General features: G+C 41.4%; 1 protein-coding gene across 8 annotated transcripts in view; it reads right to left on the bottom strand.

Moving 5' to 3' along the window:
- auts2 (AUTS2, activator of transcription and developmental regulator) overlaps positions 1-25,696 on the bottom strand; it is a 356,245-nt gene that overhangs the window by 206,022 nt on the left and 124,527 nt on the right. For all 8 annotated transcript variants that reach the window (XM_011483793.3, XM_011483792.3, XM_011483795.3 and 5 more), the window contains one exon: positions 871-972. In XM_011483793.3, the coding sequence (XP_011482095.1) occupies positions 871-972 (102 nt within the window). The remainder of the gene's footprint in view (positions 1-870; positions 973-25,696) is intronic.

The following is a 25,696-nucleotide window of genomic DNA, read 5'->3' as shown; positions in this document are numbered from 1 at the left end:
TTACACTGTCTGCTGCACTCACGTCTTTTAGGGTCCTAAATGCATTCAATACACTGCGGACGGACAGAGAGAGCAGGTTTAGTTCCTACCTTTCCTGTCCATGTGTTGAAGTGTCCTTGAGCAAGACACTGAACCCTACACTGCTCCTAATGATTGAGCTAGCTGCAAGCGTAATACTGTGTTCGCACCAAATGCGGTTTGCGCCGAGCGTCAAATTCGCCGCTGGACGCTTGTCCAACATAGCGCCACACTCCCACTGAGTGTGGGAGGAGCTACCGTCAAAAGTTTTCAGCCTCACCACTAAATGGAAGCATTGTCTGTATACTGTGTCTGTACATCTCATTTGCAATGCATGGAAGACACAGATTAGAACTTTTATTATTGTCTCAATGCAAATAAGAAAAATAAATTACAATTCAGGAGTAGAGCGATCAGCTTCTCCTCCATGTTGGTTTTGGACTCCGCCCGCTGACCACGACATCCAGATGTCACGGGCCTAAGCTGAGTCCCTGATTTGTTGACATGACACATCTACCTTGCCAAAGTACAGATTTTTGAACTCTGGAAGTGCTGCGACATCCAAAACGCACTGCTTGTCAGACCGTCACGACACACCTGACACTCAAAATGCCTGATGGTGTTACTGACCGCACACTGAAACTGGTCCAGTGCAGAGCATAGATTGAGGAGCCGTCATCAGTGTGATGTTTGTGTGCATGGGTGAATAGGACGGTGACTGTGAAGGGCAATGGGCTTTAAAGCATGGTAGAAAAGAGCTTTGGGAGTACTAACCATTAACCCTGCAAATTTGGCTGCAAAAGTGTGTGTACTGATTACATGGTAGTAAGTCATATTGGTTAATGTACTCACATCTGTCAGTCTCTCTCTGGAGCTGCATCGAACTGAAGGCTTGAACTCTCCACTGACACTCTCGCTGTCACTGTCCTTGCAGTTGTTCTGCCCAGGCTTCAGCTGTGAAACACAAAAGAAACATAGTTTGATACTGCAACATGAGGCAAAACTGGTAGGATGGCAGTTAGGAGCTATGCATTGATATTTTTGGCAAAGGAAGATGTCTCACAAAAGTCACTTTATGAATATGTGAGAAATGGCAAGAGCTGCAGTGCTTTCTCTGTAAATCTGTCATGCTTCTGAGCCTGTTCAGCGGCCATCCTGCTGCTTGCCAATGACAGACGCCATCCGATCTCACAGCATGAGATTCATCTCAGCCCACGAAATAAAAAAAAAAAAACTAGGACAAAGACCTATCCAGAAGCTTCAATTGGAGCCACAATCCTTCCCAAGCAGACACCACATGCTGAGGCAGCAGGAGCTCAGCAAGTGTCATCCTCTAGACGCTCCGTTTGAGATGCAGCAAAATGACATGAATAGAGAGGAAGGCCTGCCAATCCGTGACCATCTGAGGCCCTTCAAAATCTGGAGAACAATACCAGACTCTTGGGAGAGCAGTAGAAAGAGGTGGTGTCTGTTTTCTCAGTCCAAGTCAGCAAGTGATGTCCAAGCTGCTTCTTTGAGACCAGGAAACTGATTTTATGAGACAATGCAGCAAACGACTGTTCTGGCACACAATAAGAGAAGCAGAGACAGTCTGAGAGGACAAGGGTTTGGACTGCAAACTGCCCCGCACAGAAGGGGAGAGAGCCATACCTCCAGCATGTTTTCTGTTTGCTCCTCGTTCAGGCATTGGCCATCATTTAATGTAATAGAAGAGGGCACAGAGCAAAGGGAATTTCCAAAGGAACCCTTGAATGGGGCAGATAATTAAAATGAAAATGTCCGTGTTCCTGTAGCCATTAGAGGTGTGAAAGGAATCCTATTCCTTGAGAGAATTGCATGATGAGTGGAAGGCCGCCGGATTCGCCAGAGTGTGGAATGTGATAAGAGAGTCCCGGCAGTGGAAAACGCCTGTCAGGCATGAACGTGTGCCTGCACAGGCTGGGGGAAGTACATGAGAACCCACAGTGGCATGTGCACAGGCTAATAAATGCAGAACTGTGTCCTGTGATGTGATAGCGCTAATTACCTCCAACATATTTTATTCCCACAAAACCAGGGCACATATTCTGTCTTTTTCACATAAATGCCAGCTCGTCTGAGGGGAATTGACATATTTTTATAGGGAAAAAGAGGAACAGTGTCTCATCCAGCCCAGTCTGTGAATTTATCCTTGAAAAAGGAATGTTGTTTATGCTCCAGTCTGAGGCTCCTTCATCAAAACATGTTGACCTATAATATTTATTAACCAACCAGTGTCCCTGTTGACAACGCTGGGCAGTCCATGATAGCAAACTCATGCATTTATGAATGCGCACACACAAAGAAACGCCGACTTTATTGAAAGCTGCTGCTGCTGCCTCCCCCATCAGATATTCGTAGCTCAATACCAAACTCATACCAGGTGGAATATCACCGGGCAAATGTGGAGAGATATCCAGATTTGTCTTTTATTAATGAATATGGAATCAAACTGAATCTTCAACAGGAAAACCACATGATCACACCAGTGGTTTTACTGATTTATTGAATAGCTTTAATCTGTGAAATAAAAAAATGGAAAGTGTTAAAGTGAGCGTAATGTTTCAAGAAGATTTCTAATATAGACGTTCCAATAAAAAGGAGAGCGTATTCATCATTTAGGGTTATTACATAGCTCAAGACCTGATTACACAGCTCCTTGAAAACATATCCCTCAGCTTGTTCCCTTTAATTTCCCCGTGAGCACCTTGAAATTACTTCAGAGAATTGTGTTTTTTTAAACCCCATATTGCCTTTCTTTTTAAATTTCTTTAAATGAAGTGATTAATGGATGTATTAAGCTATAGCTAATACAGCTAAAGGCCTTTCCCTTGGTCAATGTCATCAATCTGACAATCTGCTGCCTGGTGATAAAACCAAACCAGAAAGCGTACGTGTGAAGCGGCGCACACACCGGGCATGTGACGCGTGTTCAAGAACGCACGCATTAATGGTGTTCACACTGGAATAGCAGGGAGGGGCTTCTTCTTATTATTTTACTGTTTACTAGCGCATGTCTGCCATCTGCAGTTGGCAGCGGTGCAAATCTCGTAAATCTCGCTCCAGCCTTTTTCCTTTACAGTCGTATTCCGACTTATGGTGTCGTAGAATTCCAGCCGGACACAAACCATACATTTTAATTTCTGCTGTATGATCTATTTTCAAACAGTTGGCACTTTCATGAAAGAAAAGGGACACCGTGCATATGTCACTATCAAGTCCAGGTCCCTGATTGGTCAAAGTTCAACCTGGTTTAACTTTCAATGCAGGTTCAAAGGCTGCATGTTTTGTACGTAGAACCTGAAAACTGCTTGAACGCGCATTGCTGAGGGCATAGCTTAAGGGTGCAAGGACCATCATTGGGAGCAAATCCCAGGTGGCTTCAATCCCATTTGTAAAATTGTCCAACTTCATTTTTATGCTTTTTATTTTCCTTTTAATGTGGGTACATTTTAAAATCTTGATAATGAATGCCAGGGTTTGAACAGATATGCACGTGTGTTTACATGAAGACAGCAGACATAGGGGATGCGTTCATCCCCTCAGGCCATAGAAGATATGCAGATTGGTTTTGTGTTCCACAAGCTAAATTCATAAAAACTCAAGATGGTAAGATGTTACCAACTATTGCAACATCTCAACTTCTATTGAGTTTCTGCCAATCATAAAACAACAGTTTGAAATGACCAACAAAAACATGTGGTGCTCTAAAAGGAGACAGCTACATTCATCTAAAATTATAAGAATTTCTGCATAATTATTTACACATAATTTTGTTTCCCTTTTTAAACTGTTTAAAGCTGTCTGAGTCTTGGCCGGGTTATTTTGCATACCCTCCCTGGGGAGGTATATCAGCTACTCTAACTTCCTCCCACAGTCCAAATGCATACATATCATTGAATTCTAAGTTGTTCATGGACGTCAGGGTGAGAGTTCATGTTTATGTTAGTAAAGGACTGGCAGCCCCTCTGGGGTTTCTCCTCCCTCCTACCTGATGACAACTGGGACATATTTCCATTTAAAGAAATCACAATGAGGGTCACACTGCGACCAAAACGGGAGGCATGGAAAGACACAAAAGGGAAAGAGAAAAAGATTACTGATAGAGAAAAATATATATATATATTTTAAATACGAAAACAAAGTAAGAAACATTTGTTACGCAATATGAAACATCCTGTCTTTAAGAGCAAAGGGTAATCAAGCCAGTCCACATAAAGGACATTTCAAGAAACCAAGGTAATAATAGGCCTTCTTATTTTAAAATCTGATGTAGAAAAACTACTTCAATGTAGTACTGAACACGTGAAGTCCATTAATTCCTCCTGCTTATCATTGCCGTAGAGGAATTTACCAGGGTATTGATCTATTCTCAAGAGCCTCACTACAGCCCCATTGTAATCAGGGACAAAAGCAGGCCGGCAGCGGCCTTTTTGAACAGTCATACACAAACAATCCTGTACAACAACTCCAACCCGAAACCCCCACCTATCCTAAAAAAGAGGGGAAGGGGGGGGACTCCATTTTTTACTAACCTCTGTGGAATTCTACGGCCATCGGCTTCTAGTTTCCCTTAGTTACGTGCAGCTGCGCAGCTCTGCGGTAATAAAACCTGGAACAATTTAACGGCTTTTATTGTTCTTCTGCGGCTCTCACAACAGCTAACCTGTGCTCACAGGATCTGGCAGAAAGAATCCCACTAGGGCAGCAATGAAAGAGGATCTCATTTACCTAAAAGCGCTTATAAATTTTTAATTTGCTCTAACAAGTAAATTAACAAGTCCCTCATTTGGGAAGTTTTATGGCTGCTTGCCACAGAGGGAGAACCATGAAAGTTTTATAGATAATCCACTGCCTGGCCTCTGTTTCTGATAATAAATCGTCTGTTTCCAGCAGCAGTGGCGGATCCCCTCAGTTTCCACTCACTACACGTTGAATATCTCCTTTATGCTGTCTTCAAAGGTCTGTTAACCAAGGCTATTAAAGTGATGGAGGCTCAGCCATTAAAGTGAATTTAAAGAATGTCTTTTGACTTCATGCAGACACTTTCTTATAGCCTGAGGACACACCAATGTCAACCATCAGACAATAATAAGCAACACTAATTATGCCCCTAAAAGCCTCACAGCGAGCCCATCTAGTAGCACTACTGTGGGCTGCCAGACAACAGCAGTTGGAAACTGCTGGGACTGTTTAACTCACAGCTGGCTTTATCTGACAGGACTAATGGGAAACTGGAGCTGCTGGTTAGTCAGTGTCTGCACAGGGTTGACACCGGGACCTTTCTGACAGTGGCTGCGTGGGCGAGACTGAGAGCATGGCCTGCCACTGACCCTGCACTTGGTCCTGGGGCCCAGCAGCTTTAACTTCCACAAGCAGAAGCCCCGCCTGGCCTTCTTGTCACCCATAACCTCTTCTGCCACCTTTGCTCACAGCTTGTCACTGAGCATCAGCGCTTCTCTCGCTGCAGAGTTGTTTACCGTTTGCTTTGTGTGGTAGAAAGGTCACAAGCATGCAGCATCACAACGACTCAATATATACATATATATATATATATATATATATATATATATATATTTATAACTGTAACTAAAGCAGGGATGAAGCTTTTTTTCTGTTTCTAAATGCCAAACAAAAAGCGTTGGCGTGTTTATCCCAAACTTTGCTGTTAGCAAATCCCATTTGCCTTCAGCCTTTACTGGACTTTGCCATAGTAAAGCTACGTTCACACCAGGCTCAGAAATGTGCATTCAGGCAACCAAGGAAAAGTCTACATCAACGCTTGTATATGTGCCTTTTGGGCATTCACGCGTCGCCACACAAGATTTAGAATCTGTTTTTGAGCTCTACATAAAAAATGTGTGGCCATTGAACGTGCATTAAAAGTTGAAGCCGTTGATCAGGGACTTGGATTTGGTAGTGATCTATGGTAGCATCCTTTTCAAAACACAGAAGTTCCAACCGTTTGAAAATTTATCTTGGATGAGAAATTAATAATTGCGGCTTGTGTCCGGCTGGAATTCTATAACACCAAGTATTTAGTATATCGGAATAGAGCTGTGAAAGAAAAAGTCGGGAGCAGGATTCACCAGACTTGCACTGCTTTGATATTCTGCACCAAGCCTCTTCCAATTGTGAGTCCATGCTCAACTATCAGGTAGGGACAGTCCAATGTGAACATTGTATGATAAAAGCGTGTTCAAGACAGCCTGTTTAGCACGTTTTTGAACTCACATGACATGCCTGGTGTGTACGATTTGACAAACGCACTCACTTCCAACCAATTTGAAGTCAAGCCTTTTATGACAGCTTTGCTTGAATCTGATGCTGAAATAAAGACATGCAGAGGAATAGTCGCAAGAGCTGCGGAATGAAAGCATCCTGGGAGGCAGATGAGATGGGAAATGGAGGCTTACACGGGTGGGTAGTAATAGGGGGGTAAAAGTGGTAGAAAGCGTTGTCTTGATCTCATCAGTCATACTAAGGACTCCATTTCCTTCACCGCAGGCTGGCAGCCACTAAAGCTTGCATCAGCATTTATATATTGCCATAAATCTCTGATCTATGACGATGTTACAGACAAATCAATATGCTTTTAACATCCATTCTCCACCCTGCGACGCAATCACCCTTCTTACAAATGATCATATAATGCAGTAGTCTCACAGATTGAGTTATGGGGACAATTCCCCGATTTAATAATGAACTGAGCAGGTGGAGAAAAAGAGTGTGGTGGTGGTGGGGCGGGGATGCAGAATATAAGAGCTGTGGGAGACCTCTACTCTCTCGGATCATATCTGAACATCATGTTATAGTAGCCCAGTGTGGCGGTTAAATAACCTTCCTGTCCACTTTACGTTCTCCAATTCCCTGAGCTGCAACGGCCCCCAATGCAGAGCAGACAAAGCAGCCCGACAACGTTGTTATTAGAGGCCTTCCCAGAAGGAATGTGAAAACCGAAAAGGATCACATTTCCGCCAGTCCCGTTATCCGCACATATCTGCTCATCAAAGAAATCTGCATGCAATTAATTAAACGACTCCCCTGCTCTCCAGTATGTGCCAGGGTGTCGTTCTTTCAATATTGGCTTTCAAACGTCCATCTGACTTCTGCGGCAGTCGGCGTGCCAAATCAGAGCTGAGCGGCCTCAATAAAAAGCGGCATGGAAAAAAGACAGCAGAGAGAAAAAAAAAACCTCCTATTGGTTCGGAGGGGCTATCATTTCTCTCTTTTATTGCCATTTATTTTCCTCCAGGAATTCACTGCCAGTATATTGGCAGGCCTTCCAGGAGATGGAGGGAATGAAATTTAGCACAGACACTTAACACTGGGTCAAGCCTTGTGTGAGGCTCATGTGGTAATATGATCGACAAGTGCTTCTAGTTTAGGGAAAGAGGGCTCTATTTGTGTAACAGGAATAGAAGCAAAGTGCTCACCCTGATACACCTCTCTGCTTTAACGGATAACAAAAGGCTTTTAGAAGAAAAGACATTAACATGTTCAAACATGCTGAGATTTGACCAGTAAAAAGGACAAAAAAGGTCTTTGAAATATTGAAATGAATATTTATTACTCTTCTTCTTTGTGGAGAATACATCTCTATTGGCTACCACTAAATAATATATATTAAAAATAAAGTAAGGAGCTCTAAACATGTTTCTCTGCATCACTACATCCGTCTTCCTCAGGGGGGCGCTAACCACGCAAAAAGACTTTAATTTAACAAAATGAAAAAGAGAAAGGGGAGTTTTTAAAATGATTTGAAAACAAATATTTCAATGTGAAGCATTCATGAAGTGTCTCTTACACACAAATAGTTGAATTAAAAGGGCAGAAAGGATAAATCACAACGTCGTGATTTATGACAGAGAAATATTTGAGTACATTTTTTACCTTGTAAAGAACGTTTGCATGAAACACTGAAAGATTTTTCTGTGAAAATGTTTTTACACAACATGAAATGAAGGACATAAACCAAACAGATGTGACAACACATTTGTGTGTTTTACACCCCCACTTTGTAAGATGATTACCGAACTTTCCGACTATAAAATGTGTTTTTTTCATAGTCTGGCCAGACTATGTAATTTAAAAATATTATATATATTGAATTGACTTTATTAATCCCATGGTGGGGAAATTGGGTGCCAGTACAATTTGAACAAGATCAGGCATACAACAGAAATACACACATACAGTTCGAAGTTGTCAGAGGTTGCAGCCGTGACGTGACGTCAGCGCACCATATATACCTCATATGTCATTATCTACCCACCATCGGTATGAGTCCAAAACAAACATGGAGAAGAATTTGATTGTTCTCTTCCTGAACCTTATCATATTATTCTTATTTTCATCAAGACATTTGCATTCCCATTTTTACTTTTCCCCTTTGGACTAATGTGGAACAGCAAGTCATCAAACTGGGTCAGAGAGACAGAAGTAGCGCTGAAAGCAGCCGTCATTCAGAAGCAGCTCCTGCAGTGGACGGTGAAGCTCAGCCTTCTGGAGAGTCTCTAAATGACCTCATGAACCCAGACATGGGCAAATAAGAGTAAAATAAATAAACCCAATCTCTCAACTACATCTGTGTCTTCATGCATTGTAATTGACATATACAGTCAATGCTTCTGTGTAGCGATGAGGCTAAAGACTTGGTAGCTTCTTGGATCCACTCAGCTCCTCTGGAGCGTCAAGTTTATGAACACATTTTTGGACAAGCATTGAGCATCAAATTTGACATGCATAATGCATTTTTTGGCTGCTGCAACTTACACTCCAGAGCGACCTATAGTCCGAAAAATACGGTACTTGATCAAATAGAATTGGAATGACTCCATTAATTGGATCTAAAAATTTAAAAGAATTTGAGATGTGATGTAAATTTAAGGGCTGTGAAAAACCTTTATAGAGAGGAGGATTGGGACGCCCCTAACCCTCCAAACAGTCAAAGGGCCATGGTAGAAAGCTGGGATTCACTCATATGACCTGTACTGGGGGAGTTTACAGAGTCTTATGTTAAACCCCTTTGGAAATAACAAGAAAAAAAAAACTTAAACTACGATTCACTCATGCATGTAAATAAATAAATATGATATATAATATATAAAACACTTTCCAACATTATATTAAAAAACGTATTTAAAAACATAAGGATAAGGATTTTTGTAAATGTGGAACATGAATTCAATAAATGTTGATGCCATAACTTCCACATATGATAGAATGTCTTTAATTCACAAAGTTCAGCAGTGTGGGAAAAAAAGGTGCAGCGATCAGGAAATGTTAGAGTTTGCATTTGTTGTTAGTCAGTCCAAGCACAAGTTGCTAAAAAATTTTTTCACAATTTTGTTGACTGATACATTTGAATGAAAGAAATCAGAGATAAACAGAGTCATAGTTCAAAGTATAAACTAGAATGGAAAACCACCTATTACAGAATTATAATGGCCTCTCTGGAATCAGCTCACCTGAAATGGCGCATTTTGAGCAGCATTCTGGAGCATAAAATAGAATTAAATTTTGAAGTTAACATTTTTTTTGCTCATCTTAGTGTCAGATTTTCACCTTTGATGTAACATTCGTCTTTCCAGCAGATCTGGTATAATTGTTACAGCTTAAAATAATAACTTATTCAAATCAGTGCTTGTATCCCCCACCTTTTCACCTTTCTTCCTTTTACTCTCTTCTACTCTCTTCTACTCACCCTCCCCTCACATTCTTCCCCTCTCCCTCCCCACACACTAAATGTAACAAATAAATAAAAAATAATACGACAAAAAGGGGTTTATACAAATCTACACGCTAGTTTCTCGAAGCTATATAACCTCTTTTTGTGATAGTAAAACCTGTCCAACACAAAATCCTTCAACTCTAATCTGTTTGCTCAGCTGTTGGACAGAACAAGTTTAAAAAAAAAAAAAAAAAAAACAAGTTAACGTTTTTTCCACAAATGTGTACTCCCTTAGTGACTGGTAAAGTACCGTCAATAAATTCCAATTAAACTGCATACTTCTGAGAAATACTACAGTCTAACTGTCAACTGAAAAGGCATGGTATTTAGTTAATTTTTTGCAATCCATTTCATGTTACACATTGCCATATTTGCAATGGTCCTTTCAAGGGCACTGCCTCATTAAAAGCATGTTTGCTCCTCCACCGCACCACGACACAGTCATTATTTCCAAGTTCTGGCCGTAATGCCAACAATCTCACAACTGATGGCTCGCTGGTGGAGAATGAGTTGGAGGATTTTCTCCCCATCTGCAAATAAAAACGAAATATATTAAAGTGCAGAGCTGGCCAGACATAATATTGGCAGTAAAATCCGTAATCAGCGCTGGCAAAGACAACAAAAAACCCAAGTGTCTGTTACAGTCCAGTATAAGTTTTCTTGAGGATTAAGTAGTAAACAGACTTCCAACGGTTCTTAGTGTGCTGATTCTGCATTGCTGGGAATAGATTTGTAAATTGCTATTCACCAGTTTACAGCTTGTTCTATAATTCCTCCATGGTCTCTAAAACCAGACAGCCCGTCTTACTGAAGGAAGACGACTGCAAAGAGCTCTGAGGTTCATCTGCTGCCCTAAACAATATTTTTCCTCCCAAGCCAGTATCTCTCCATGAGCGACTCAGGACTGACTGCAAACAAGGCTTTTTCTTAGTCTGGTACAAAATCACAGACCGATTCACTTCATTTTGCTGCTTTGTTTATTTTCAGTTTTCCGTTTTATTTTAGGAAATGGGATTCTTTTGGTAGGTCTATAAAAGCACTGTCGCCTAAATTTGATGGCTCTTTTTTTTTCAAATTCTGTTACAACCATTAACTGTATATAATAACTGGTCTGAGTGACCCCTCCCTCTCTGGCATTCCAAATAAAAAGTATCTGCTGGTTTCACAGAGTAAAAATCCCATAGTTGTCTATATAGAAATGGAGCTGTTAGTCAGTTATTTCATTGTTCACACTATAAGTTCTTACTCTGCTACACTTCTTTAACGTGTTCTTGTGGTTTGTTCTGTAGTGCAGGTATTTCAAGTTTTAACCTCTGAAGACCTGGCATTCACATGGACATCACATTTTGGGTTCTATTACCACTGGTGCCATAAGTAAGCCAGTTTGGTCCAGTACTGGTACCAGTATGAGATCTGGCGGAGGTACACCGTACCGCCTGTAAGGTCAGCAGCGTGGCGGCTCTTTACTGCTAAAAACTGTGAACCAGGAAACAATTTATTTCATCGTTTTAGTGTCTCAAGATTTTAGCGTCTTATCATCACCTCAAAATGTGATCTACGTCCCTCTCTCCCCTTAATTCTCTCACCTCCCTAAACAAACACATTGAGCATTCGCAATTCAATTCATTTATGTGAAACTTGGAGGTTAGTTAGTTTCCGAGAAAAGAAAAACAATAGATGATTCCTGCAGTTTTCTGAACACAATTGTGTTTAATAGCTCAAGTTAAAATCCAATGCATTGGTAGAAATGAAAAAAGAAAATAATTTATATTTGAAAAAGTCACTGAAAAAAGAAATAATGCAGAGAAGATTGTTCAGGAGGAAGATTGTAAGTGAAGATCAAGATGTACAAGTTAAAAAAAGAAGAGAAGAAGAAGAAAATGAGACAGGAGGAGGTGCATTTGCTGCATTCATCAAGTTCTTTTGTACAATAATTAATTTAAATATTGTTTCTCCACAAAGCCCCCGTCCACATTTTGTTTACAGTCAAGTTTTATTCTCAACTGCATTTATCTGCATTAGGGGTGTAACGATTCATTTAGACAACGATTTGATTCATATCTGAATTTCTGGTCACTAATCCAATTCAATCGATATTTCTTTGTTTTGAAAGATCCGATTCATTTTAAACGGTTTGATTCTCTGACCTAAAATGGATCCAGGACATCTTTAGCCAAATCTTCAACCAGTGTGACTCAGAGAGAAATACCTAGTACTGGACAGTTCAGGTGAAGTTTTCCAGATTCCTTGGATTTCTTCAAGATAATCAAGTGTAAATGAAATATGTGTCCAACATAACAAGTAAACAATAATGAATGTTAAATCCATTCACATTTTAGTTTTCTAAAGTTCAGTCCACTGTTGTTTTCCCACATACAATAATCCAAAGGGAACATTCTTAGAACATTCCAGCACACTGTGTGGTCACATGACTTTCTAAATTCAAAGTGTTTCCACACATTGGACTGGAATTATGGTCATCAGCTGTGATGCACCTGGTTTTTTTTAATGTTATACTAAAATAAACCCACCATGTCTCAATCCCAATGGTCTTTTGGAATATCGATTATAATCAAATTATTTCATTTTGAAATTATTTATAATGGTATAGTTTGATTTGTCTCAATTAACAACTTCAATCAGACATATCGATCTGGTTGGATAAATCAATTCATTGATTAATCGTTACATACCTAACATGCATTTACATTCAACATTCAAAAAGTTTGATGGACAGATTCTCCCGAGCTCGCTATTAAGTGGTAGCGGTCCCCCTGCGCCCCCCTGCTCTCTGGCGTTGGGGGCCGCTGTGGCGGTCCAGCTGGCCCTGCCCTGGGTGGCGGATGTGGTCGCCCGGCAGGCGGTCATTCTCTATCTGCTGTACTGTGCGGGTGTTGGGGGGTCCCAGCTGCCACCGCTGCTGTGGTGGGGGACTGGTGGGGGGGCGGCTGGTTCTCTCCCTCTTTTTACATTCCATCATCCACCCCAGAAGAACATAAACACTCACACAAGCACAGGTGCTATCTCACCTTTGCACAAACAGTTTGCGTGACTGAATGAATTGTTTCACGTGTGTTAGTCTGAATGCATAAGTATGCGTGTGTGTACGTTAGTGGTAGTATGTCTATGTAGACTTGTTTGTGTGTGAACACTTTTGGAGCCAACAGGTGTGTTTGTAACGTTTGAGTGTGTGGACAGGCCCCGCACATTTTTGATTTTTTATGATCTTACCCTTGCTATTATAATCACCCCTCTACCCCCCCCCCCCCCCCCGTTATCTGTCATCCCTTTCTCTTCTTTCCTCCTTTTGTTTTCCATCCGGTCCGACAAAAAAATATTTACAAAGATAATTAAAATGAATAAAGTTTAGCTGAAATTACAAAAGGGGTTTATTTAAATATACATCTGGTGTATCATAAGATTCATAACCCCTGTTGTAAAAGTAAAATATGTCCAACACAAAAGGCTTTCAGCTCTCCTCTGTTTGCTTAGCTGTTGGACAGGACAAGTTAAAAAAATAAAAAATAAAAACAAACAAAAAGTGGTAGGGGTGTGGCCTTCCAACAAGCTCACACCTGATTGGTGAGAGTGGTTGCCATAGAAACTGTGACTCAGACTAAATCCGACCCATCACTGCTTACTGACATTGTCTGGCTCCAACATGGCAGCTTCTGTATCCTGAAAAAATAGCAACCGAAGTGTTTTCACTTGGTTGGAGCTAGAAATAAACCATTTTCTATGGGTGACATTCCATTCACTCGGTCCAGTTCTCATATACAGTCAATGGGTAAAGACTGACCTTAAAAAGAAGCAAAAGCTCTTTTTTCTGCAGGAAAATTAGCAACCTGTTGCCAAAACCCTGCAGCATCCAGCAGGACCATTGCTTGTAGAAGCACTGGAGGGGTCACTCGTGTATGAGGTACATTACAACACACGGGGGAGTCGTTACATGTCAGCCCAGTTCCACATCACTCGGCTTAAGGAGAAACATTTAGGTGCTTTAATGCTCTTATCTCTGTGGAGAATTACAGTCAGATTAAAATAACATGAAAAGTCTTTTTCCTTTTTTTTTTTAACAAAGCCTGTTTACAGCAGCAGAGTGATCTTGGCAGTGGAAAATAATTTCGCCATGACCCCCTTTGTAAGACACGGCCTTACTTTGTTTGTGTTTTAGTCTGGGTTTCCTCTAGCGAGTAATGGACTTCCTTCAGCTCATAAATCATATTGTAGACTTCTTTTGATTTTGTTCTCCTCCCCACTCCCCCTGGTTTCCTCTCGTCGGCGTGCTTTGGTTGGCATACCACATCTTTGTTCATGCAAATCTGTTTTCTGCAACAAAAAAGCAGCTGAACAATGCTGTCCTTCATTCGGCTGCGCTTGGAGAGGCACTTTTACAGCAGCTAAGGGCCACAAATGTCAACCACAGGAAGGCTATTATGAGAGTACTTCCTGACTGTTATCAATCCACTCCGTGGGCCCAGGGAATGGTTAAAAGCCACCATGAAATAGGGCACAGTTACAGTTTTCTCCTGGGTCACAGTCGGGGTTGCTAACCTTGCTATTAAAGGACCCGACGAGCTTTGTCAATGCAATCTGCTGAATGCCTTGAGTGACACAAGATCGATATTCTCCACTCTCCTGGGTCATCCCCAGTGACAGAAGCCCAAGTAATAATACAGCCCTCGCTGCCTCTCTAACTTAAATGCTTCCACCGCCACAATATCTTTTTTTGTCTTGCGGCGTGAGAGCAAAATTTTCTACACTGATCAAAAGGGGAGGATGTGAAAGTGCGGGGGGGGGGGGGGGGGGGCATGCTAGGCTGTGATGTGATGAGGCATTGCTGTGTGGCTCTGGTGAGGGTAGTGAGTGTGGGAGGCTGGAGGGAGGGAGGGGGGGGGGCTCTGATAAATCGAAAATGACTGGCTGCCGAGTTGTAATCTGCCAGCGTCGAGCCCCCTGTAGCAACAAGCCAAATGAAAAAGCATGCTGACAGGCCGGAGAGATGGAGGGCCTGCGGTAGATTGCGGTGGCGCAAAAGGGGAGAAGGAGGGGGGGGGGGGGACAGGCAGGAAACCGAGGAATTACAGGCAGACGTTTGTTCCACTGCATATGATGTCAAGGAGCTGATGTGTGGGCAAAGTGCATCGCAAGCTAAAAACATAAGAGCCCATTATAATTTCAAATAAGCTCAAAGGTAAACACACCACCCATCATGAGCTGTCAATTAGCTCTGCACTGAAAATGGGTTTTTAAGCCTTCTGATGACCGAGCCAGTGGAGACGCGTCATTTTTCTTGCATTACCTTTGCAGTCGGACAGAAGTGTACACGGCCACGCGCGCCCACAGCTGCCTGCTGTGGTGTCCTTCACCAGCAGGTGAATCCAGCTCTGACAGCTAAACCCAACACAAGAGCTCCACCTACTGCACGTGCCTCCTCTGTGCCCTGTCTGCCGCTGCAGCTCGGGGTACGCACCTCATTTCTGCCCGTTCCATTAAAGTCCAGAGCAACCTTTTTCACAAGGCATTATCGTCAGACTGAAGAAAAGCCAAGCCAGACAGGCGTAATAACGCTGCAGCAGTTTGGCCTCGTCTCTCCGCCTGCTACACCATCAACGGCAATGAGAGCTAAAAGCTAAGCCTCCCCCTCGCCTCTCAGGCATTACATGTTTAAGCTTCATGCTTTCTAAGCAGAGGCTTGCAGAAGCAGAGAAAGCAGACCTGCTGGCCTGAATACACAACAGCACTCCTCTGCAGAAACGCAAGGTCAATGCAGCTGCAGCGATGAGCCCAGACAAGAGGACCCGCAACATAATTGAGAACTCAATAAAGCTCTTGTGGGAAGTAATGTAAGATGCTGTGAACAAATCCCACCTACCCCAACCACAGAAGGCCCAGGGCAAACAATCTGTCTGCACAGCCATTCTTCTCCAGCAAAGAGTTTACTCATCTACATCAGATGAGCCGCATATATTTAGAAATCACTGGTGTCCCAGCGTGGGGCCTGATGAATTCACAAACAGCAGGAAAAGCCTTGGCGGAATTAGCTGCAGCTTCTTGTCTGGTTTTTTCCCCCCCTCCGCCTCACCACAGGCAGACATGCCCAGCAAGGCAGCATGGGCCTCCACTCAGTTTGAGCTGCATCTCCGCCTAACCTTCATTTTCATGGCTAACAGTCAGACCATCACGTAGAAAAGCCATCTCCCTCGCAGTATGGCTGCTGTGTCAGGCCAGCGTCGATTGGCTCTGCAAACCTCAAAAACCTTCGCTCCTGCTGGGCTTTTCAGGAAATCCTAGCTGATACGGAGCTGTTTGTCTCCCTTTTGTGCTTCCTGCTGCGTCATGCTGCGTCAAAAAGGAATTAAAAAACATCAAGAATAAAGACTTTTTTTTTTCTCCCCCTAAGGAAACACTGGAAATTATTTTTATAACCCTCAGTGTGAAAAAGGGGGTGAATGGCACACCAAAAAATTAAATCAAACTATCTAAAAGGCTGGCTCGGCAGGAGTGGGAGTCTGCCCCAGGCTTTGTGAATTTCTCTGAAAACCCAGTTCTCAGTCGGAGGTTCGTGACAGAAAACGTGAAGCATTTACTGGAACAAGACTCCTGTAATCACTTCAATCAGAGCAGCTCGGTATGACTGTTTCACTGGCTTCCTACTGCCGAAGCTTTAGCTTTCCTCTCCCTTGAATGGGGCTCGCTGTAAATGCACAAACAGGGAGGAAAGCCTCATTTCTGAGGAAGGCTGCCAGTGTCTGCAGCTCCTTTCAGAGCTGCAGTTAATGTAGGAAGGACAATAAAAGAAAAACACTGCAAACTATTTGATACACGTAAAGAGTCCAAACCTTTTTTTTGACATTTAAGATATCTTAGCAGGTTAGAGGTTGTTTAAAGGTATCTCTGCTCCACACCTTTCCTACTTTTTCTCTAAATTAGCAATCAAGACTTCTTGTTTTTAACATGTTTTGACATTTTTCTGGTGATAGAGGACTTATAGAAAGAAGAATTTAGCCCAAAATTGCATTTTTGTAATATTTCCTTATTCAAATTGTTGTGAATCGGGAGCAGATGGAAAAAATGCTGTTGGAAAAAGCTCATAGAAAATACGCTGTGTGGTCCACAGGCTTCCTGCTCCACTCCATTCTGATGCATCCACTTACAGAATAATAGATCCATGAACGTCTTTGTTTTCCTCGTCTGAGCTGGAATCTGAATCTAAACTGTACGGATGGATAGCTCTGATATTGCTCACCAGTTTTTGTTGCAACTGTAATGTCAGGTTGGGTGTGTGAGCGGCTGGAAGCTAGCGAGGGAGCATGTTAACAGATAGATGATGGGAAGTAGGGGCGGGCTTGCTATGCACCAAGAGTAATGGCCACAATTCAGGGATGAATTTGTAATGAACTCCTGCCGCTCCGCAGAAACTATGTCTTAGAAAACAACACCGTTTTTTTTTTATTTTTAGCTGAGCTAAAAATTATATAACCATAATTAAAACCACTGGGAAGACTTTTACATTAGACTAAATGATGATCAGAGTGGAACTCACAAGTTAGACTGGAACTCAGTGTGTGGATTTTTTAAAGATGCATCAAGATCTCTTTTTCATTTTGATCACATTTTGCTCTAAAATGAGTCATTTCTCCTTAATACACTAGTCTTTGGCACTGTTATTTAAATGAACTACAATAAGTGCAACAAAACTAAATAAACGAAAACTTACTTATTTTTGGGCTGTTTGACATTCAATTTAATGTAATTCTAACAGTTATTTCTTCAGCGTATTTTTCTTTTTTGAATGCTCGTGTGAAACTTCTTGTTTCTAGATTTTCTATCTGATTTCTTGTTCAGTAAAAATGATTTCCTGCGGGGACAGATCACTTTGCTACTATCTAATGATTTCCTTCTTAAGATTAGTGTCCTTTTCCTGTTTTTAAGCTACTTTTGTTTGCAGAAAAAGGGATCGTCCGTGTACCAGGTTTTATAAAATTTGAAAGTTGCTGCTGTTGGAGTGTTTCACTAATAAGATTCCAGTTTTTATGGGTCCACTGATGATCCGTTCCACTTGGTAGTAAGCTGGCCTGCCTCAGTGATAACAGTATTGTAGGCGTGATCCACATTTCTTGAGATAAACGTACCAAACTCAGAGAAGGACCGGAAGCAAAACCTAATGAAATCTGGGAGGCTGAGAACACCAGAAAGTTCTCTTCCCATCAACAGGAGTGATGTGTTTCTTCTGATCAAACAAAAGATGCGTCTTTAGGGCATTTTTCTGTGTTCACTCTTTTCTCTTCAATTATGCAACACTTTATTTCAGAGCAATGTTGGTTTGAAACTACAGAAACAAAACATCAAATTTGAGGCAACAATAGGATTAAACAAAAAAAAAGTCTGCCAGGAGCAGATGTAACATTCAAATAGCAAAGCATGAAGGTACGTGTAACATAAACGATAGAAAAGCTTTGAAAATGCAAATGAATGCACAGCAAAATTTCGTTACTTAAGAAGTAAAGAGGAGCAGAAAACACTGGAGGTTCTGGGAAAGAAATTAGCTTCCTCCCAGTCTCACAAGAGAGCACAACATGAGCCAAAGAACAAGGTTAAAGCAGGTATTGGCTGCTTGGTGAAAATGCTCTTCAAAGAGTGCCGTTTCCTCCACCACTGTGTTTCTCGGTTGTTTCCTCACCAGACGTCATTTACGAGCTGCAGCTCATGAAGGGACGCAGAGTTTTAGTACGATGAAATCAATGGAGCGCGGTCTCCTCACAGCTAATGTTAAAACTCCCCTGAGCTTTCTTTAAACACACGCGTAAATAATTCAGCAGAGCCTGAATGTGGGAGAGCACGCCGCCTCCTCAGGTGTCCAAACCCCACAGGAAAGAACAATGGCAGGCTCCAGACTGAGCTGCTTCATTTATGCTTGATAACATTGCCAGACATTAGTATCTCTGGCTCCAACCATTGCCTTCATTACAGTGCACCCTGTCAGCCCCCCTGTTGACCTGTGGGTGGTGCTACATGACAAGACATCAGAGGGAGGCAAAGTGGAAGGAGGCTGACACCACATATGATGGCAGAGGAGCATCTCCTCCTTTTGCCTTCTCTTTTTAGAGGTCAGCAAAAGGAGTGTATGCAGGTTATCTGTAAAAAAAAATGTATTCCCCAATGAATGATTGAATAAACTGCTAAAGAGCCACCATCATCACTTTTATTCTAACATAAAACAGGCAGGATGCTAAAGTTTTCACCACTCTTCTATACGGTTTCTAAGCAGAAGTTCCTCTTATACAAAACAAACAATCAATCCTCTTATCCTTCTTCTTACCTGAACTCTGAGGATTACAAACATCTGTTATAGAAGAAGAGACGTTCCCTTACATTTCAACCGTTTCAGACGTCAATCATCAATATTAAAAGCAGAGGAAACACAAGAAGCCCATTATTCTTCTGTCTGAATAAAAGTGGATTTTTTTTGGGGGGGAAAGAGATGGAACAACAAATGAAAACTGAATTAGTTTATCTGATTAAGCACAAGCTGGTGCACATGCTACTTTAGGCTAAAGCTAAACACCTGCTCTCTTCTTCTCCAAAACCTTTGCAGTCCAGGGCCTTTGAGAGATGTTTTTTTGTTCTTTACAATTTGCTATGTTACTCATCTTTAATCATTTTTTGAGGCAATGCTTAATATCCCTTTTTTTGGTTATGTTTGTATTAAAACAAATATTTCAAAATCTCAACGTTACAATTAGACTGAAAATCATACTAATGAGGGGGGCAGTGATATTTTTACGTCATATGTGATTGGGAAACAGACGAGTGAGACTACTGAGGGTTAAGATAAAAACAATTTACAGCTGATTTGAACAAATCTGGCTAACAGTCACTTACATCTCACAAATGTAGTCTGCATGAAAAATACCCGCTTGCAGTAAAAGTCTACAATCTGGAGAATAATTTTTTTTAATCTTTCAGATTAATCAGATTATTCCAGATTAGCATCATGTCCTTCCATGAAAGAAACTTCAAAATTGCTCAATCTAAAGCAGCTACACCAGTGACAATCGGTGAAAGTCTGTAATGATAAAACATAGTTTTTATTAACCATTGTGCTATCTTTTGGGCTCCAGATGACCCCACCCTTACATTGACGTGTTCTCCCTACCATGACAAAGGTGGATAAAGGTGGAAAGATTTCATGTAATCCATGGACACCAGTGTAGATCACAAATCATTGAAGAAAAAAGGTTCAGAGCACTGTCTAGTGGGTCTAGATGACCCCACTCTCAACGTTAACGTGAACGTTGGGAGTGGGGTCATCTGGACCCCACAAGACAGGTATCAGCTTGTTCAGATGACCCTACAAGACAGCACAAGGGCTAAATATATTGCGGTTGAGTTGATAACTGACAACATTTGTTTGTAAATCTATGTTTAAACTTATGTCACTGTCTGGATGCTATTTTTGGGGGTAATGTATGACACCACCAGAGAAAAGCGTCTGCGCGCTCAGAAATCTCTGGGCCATATTTCATGTCCAAACAGTGCTGTGTCAGCATTTTGTTGTGACCTCTGCCACATTTTGCCCCCTAGCAAAGACACAGCTCTTTGAGGACGTGACTGTGCACTCTGCAGATCTAGTGGGGAAGAGTCTGCACTCTGTCACCAGCACAGATCACATTTAGCTGCAGCCTTTTATTTTATTTTTTAAAAGAGCCCCTAAAGAGACATGGAAATTCCAAAAAACGTAAGTAAATAAAAGTACGTTTTTTTTGCTATAATCAGAAGCAATCTGAAACATAAAGTAGGTAATGTGCACAAGAAAGATTTTTATTATTATTTATTATTAGAGCTCGTGATGAATGTCATCATGTTCCCATTAATGCAAAAGATAATAAAATAATACTGACTGAACATGTTGACAATCTCTACTAATGAAATCTAAATGACCTGTTTTCCAGACTTTGACTTTCAAAAAAGTATCAAATCTTCTAACTTATGTCAATGTTACACCTTTTATACACATCCCTACTAAACAGTAAGAATGTGTATTGTATGTGGAGTCTGGCGATACGATACGTATCACGATACGCGTCCCACGATACGATTCGCGATATTGTACCGGAAAACGTTTTTTTGTTTTTTTTTAAGAGTAGGACTTAGAAAAAACTGTAGCTGAATATTAATACGTCTTTCTTTGTAATAAAATGGTCAAATTCTGTTTATTTAATGATCACAATGTTAAGCACTGCAACTGTATCTCATGTATAAGTTGCTTTTACCCAAACAAATTCATAGTGCTTTTATTTTGGTAACTTCAAATATATTTGTTCTTAGAGGGAACAGTCAACATTGTCTGATTTCCACAACAAAATATTTTTCAGTATCAGAAAAAGGACGTTTTATTTTTAACATTGCTTAATGTAGCTTCTCCAGTACTCCAGGAGTCTGAACGGTGCTTCAAAACTAAAGGGGGAAAAAAAATTCTTTCCAGAATCAATGAAGTGTGATGATGAGGCAGCATGGATGCAGAGGATGAAGGAGACGCTTTCATCTAACATGCTTTGTTTACATGTCAGTCTGCAGCTCCACTTTCTCACACGCGGAGGTAAACACGTACTTCGCCGCTCATCGCCACAACATTAGCCTTTTTTCAGAGGGTTGTACACATCACTCTGATCCATCAGGTGGCTGAACTAGAATCCATTGTTATGAGGTTCTGCAGAACTTTGGCACGCTTTGCTGACAGTATTTTGGCTGATGCTATGTGCACTGCTTCACTCCTTCTTATCTGAGCCCGCTGCAAAGCAGATACTGGCAGCAACATGGCCCTGCTGCTCAAAGAGACTCAGTGTGCTCTGCTGCCAACTAGAGGTCGGAGGTTTAAATGAAAAACAAGAGTCAGACGCCGAAGGACGCTCATAAATTAAGAAAAAAAATGCAATCTACCAATTTAAGAAGTGTGGTATTTCAAAGGTTTTCAAAAGTGCTCATTTCTTAAAGCTCCACAGAGTTCCAGCTCTAGCTAGCTGTGGTATTTTCGGTATATTCAGGTAACTGCCTCCAGCAAATGACCACTTAGTTCCTCAAGCACGAGAGTTTGATTCTGATGCGTGCAGGAAGCAAACTACTTTCTTATGCCACCGGTTTGATTTTTATGTGAACTTTTATGCACGACCAAACCAGTACTACTTTTGTCTGAGTTGCTAAAAATCCCATCTCACCCTGTTTGAAAACACAGCAACAGCTCTTTCTATTAAATGTTTTGCAGAAACAAAGAAACAGAAACAGGTCTCGCTGTATCTTCCAGGTGGAAGATTCTCTGACTTGGAGCTGACAGTCGTTCTCTTCCCTCTTTGCATCTTCTGCTCTCCATCTGCTTGTAGCTGCAGGCTAATTGCAGCTATTTCAGATGATTGTTATTAAAACCAGGCAAACGGTGGAGCTGTGCAGGCTGTACTCCTGGAGGAGAAGCTCTGTCACACCGGGAGCGCTTGTGCATTCTAATGACTGCAATCAGGGCTTGTGAGAGCAAGCACTGCTTTGTTTTCTTTGAAAGAGGCAAAGACATGCGAGTAAACAACAACCCTCCAACGCTGAATAAACGGGGAGAATACAACAACAGCAGCAGTGGTAACTCACTTTGCTGCCACTTCTGACTGCAGGAGACACAACACAGCCGTTCTGCAGGAGAGCCACTCAGCAATTTGCACAAAACACAAAAACATTCATTTAAATCAGACATTTTACCTGAATGCCAGGAGGCTTTATCAAACACTAAATAACACCTTTAAGATCCGACATGCAAATGGTAGTACTAAAAACAATAAAGCAGAAAACCCAGAGGCCAGACTGGAACATGCTGATAATGAAAATCTGCAGCAGAAACAAACAGGAGTGTCTTTCACGTGTGTCCTGCTTTCTGCTTTCTGGTGGATACTGAGGCTTGCTGCAAGATTGGAATGACACAAATGATGGATTCTCTGAATATTCAGGCGAAAAATCCTCAGGGATGAGACTCTGTTACAACCAAATCGAACAAAAGCTTAAGTTCAACTTTCTGCCTAACTGAGAACACCGCTGGATCTCGAGTTCAGCTTTCACACAGAACAAGCACAGCTGGGATGGAGGAAAAGCTAGACCCACTGGAGAATCCAGGCTAAAGGTCAAACGAGGATCATCAAGTGAAAGAAAATTTTCAATTTACCAAAATGTACCTAACTTTGCCAAACTTTAGGAGAACATTATCACTGCTGTCAACCACAACAGAGCAGGGATGTTCTGGAGCTGAAATGACGCCATGATGTCTTCCTCTGTCAATCATTTCCTGGTAATCAATGGGCTCAAAGCATTGAATCAGCACCAGAAAATGATTGAAATTGCCATCTCTGGAATGTGCTTTAGTTTTCAGGTGTTAAAGGGCTTATATTATGCTTTTCTTCAGCCTTTCAGAGTAAATTATATCCAAATATATGGCACCCGGCCATTTCATGATGTCATCCATGAATTGCCTTGGCAGCATTTCTGCGTTTTGCCCACAAAAAGCAAACATCTGAACTTTTGCAATGATGGATGTGCAGAGTAATGGAGCCTCACATCCTTGACCCAACTGATCACCGCTAGCAACACAGAAAAACCCTAAAAGGCAGCTTTGGGGTTGTTTATAATGACAGATAAACATTATAATACACTTAAAAGCTCAAAACAGTTGATTTTGCTTGATATAGGCTCTTTAAAACAGCTGAATTTTGGAAAATAATTTAAAAAAACACGAGCATGGGAGCCAAAGTTAACCTGCAAATTCTGATATCCTAACTTAAGTCCAGGCTACAAAAGAAGACTCCCTCCAACTTTGAAGTCACACATGATACAAATGAGAAATAATTTATGTTATTATGATTGTTTGCTGGTGTTGTTTAAGCTCTGTTGTTAGGAGTTTTTCTGTCACCCTATTCTTTTGTCAATTGCATAAAAATAGACTTAAAAACCACCATTCCACACACTAAAAAGACTTATTAGCCCTTGTGCTATCTTAGATGTCCCCACCCTTGCATTGACGTGTTCTCCCTACCATGACAAAGGTGGATAAAGGTGGAAAGATTTCATGTAATCCATGGACACCAGTGAAGATCACAAATCATTGAAGAAAAAAGGTTCAGAGCACTGTCTAGTGGGTCTAGATGACCAGATGACTGATAAAGTAAATAAAATAAAAGGTTTGGTTCAAATTCATTAAGTCTGACTGTAGAATTGTATATTTGCTGTTGTTAGCGTTGCATCAGCTTGTTTTCCCAATGGGTGTTATGTCATTGAACGTCACAACACCGAGGCTTTGTCATGTGAAGCTGGGTATTGCTCGACTGGGCATTAATGAGGCTCAAATATAAAAAATATTTCTTGTATCTTCAAACTTGAATCATTCAAGCCACTGAAAAACACACAGAGAGTCCAAAGATTTGGTTTATTTGACACGGGTAAAGCTCACATTTAGCTCTGCTGCTCAACACTCAGATGTGTTTTTCTTCATAAATGTGCCATAATTTAAAACTGAACGAAAGATTAACCCCCCCCCCCTTTTGTCCTGTATCTTTCTCAGATCTTTAGATATCTTTCAGCGCAAACAAAAATGACTGCATGTGACCTTAAGGGTGTAGAGACATGTTCAGAGTGACGGTCTAGTGCAATCCATCCAGCCTATAAACATGTGGCTTTATGGGATATGATTCCTGTCTTGACACAATTCACCATTTCAAACTTGCTATCATATTCAGCCTTGAGACAACCCAGACAGTGAATTAACACTTTATCAATGAACTGAGTTAAATATGGCCACTAGTAACCTCAGTAACACCTCAGGTTCCCCCAAGTATGCAGAATGTCTCCAGACTCCAGAGGAATTAGTGATTGCACCTCTGCCATAATCAAAGCTGGATTGTCTCTAGCTTTCTCCAGCTAAACTGTTTTATCTGCCATGAAAAAAAGAGCGGGACGATGGATAAATGAATAATGTTATTCATAACTTTGTTCCCTGTCGGAACATGAAAGTAATGCCTCCTATCGGTGCGGAGCTTTTGTGATTTCACATCTAAGCGATTTGGTTAGAAAGAGCGTTGCGCTGTTTGGCCCATTAGTGAGCTTCAGAGATGCAGTCAGGAGACACGCTGCCAGCACGTCTGCCCGCCCAACGCTGCTTGTTTCTCTGAAATACAGCTATTTTAATCATTCATGCTTGATGAAGCGGCTGATAGAACGTCTTCCTTCTTTTGATGTGTGAAATTCCTGAATGTTTCCCCTGAAGAGTAGAGTTTGCCAAACTAAACATTGTGGTTTAAACTAAAAGTCCCATTTGCAGAAACCAACAGGTCCTCCTACTTTTCACAATTGTATTTTTTTCTTATAACCCTTGTGGTTAAATTTCCATTAATATTGCGGCTCAGAGGCCTAGTGGGAGACTGTCGGCCCTCAAACTGGAAGGTCACGAGTTCAAATCCATGGTTGAGTAAAATCAAAGACTAAAAATGAGACCCAGTGCCTGACACTCAATGCTTCACACTCAGTATTAAGGTCTTGGATTGGATTTATTAAAAGAGAACATATTTCACAAACCTATAGGTGCGTGACAACTGATGGGACTCTTATTTTATTTTTTTTCTGCCTGAATAACTGCATTAAACACAGAGGCGTCCAGATTTGACCGGGGCGGTTTATTAACCTGTGACTGAATCAATTCTAATTATCCAACCGGGATTGTTTTGAGGCACACCGCAGGCAGCGTGATGACTGGCCGCGTCAGCAGTTATCTGAGATAATGATGCACAGTGATCAGCAAAAACAGGGATTCAAAACTAAAGCAGAATAACCAGACACTCTTAGCTGAAACAGGCAGGTGATTGAAACCAACATCAGGGATATCTGCTGAGTATGAACTTAAAA

The sequence above is a fragment of the Oryzias latipes genome, chromosome 14 (genome assembly GCF_002234675.1).
Source record: "Oryzias latipes chromosome 14, ASM223467v1".
Lineage (NCBI taxonomy): Eukaryota > Metazoa > Chordata > Actinopteri > Beloniformes > Adrianichthyidae > Oryzias > Oryzias latipes.
Note: the sequence above shows the minus strand (reverse complement) of the source record. Positions and strands in the feature narration are given on the sequence as shown.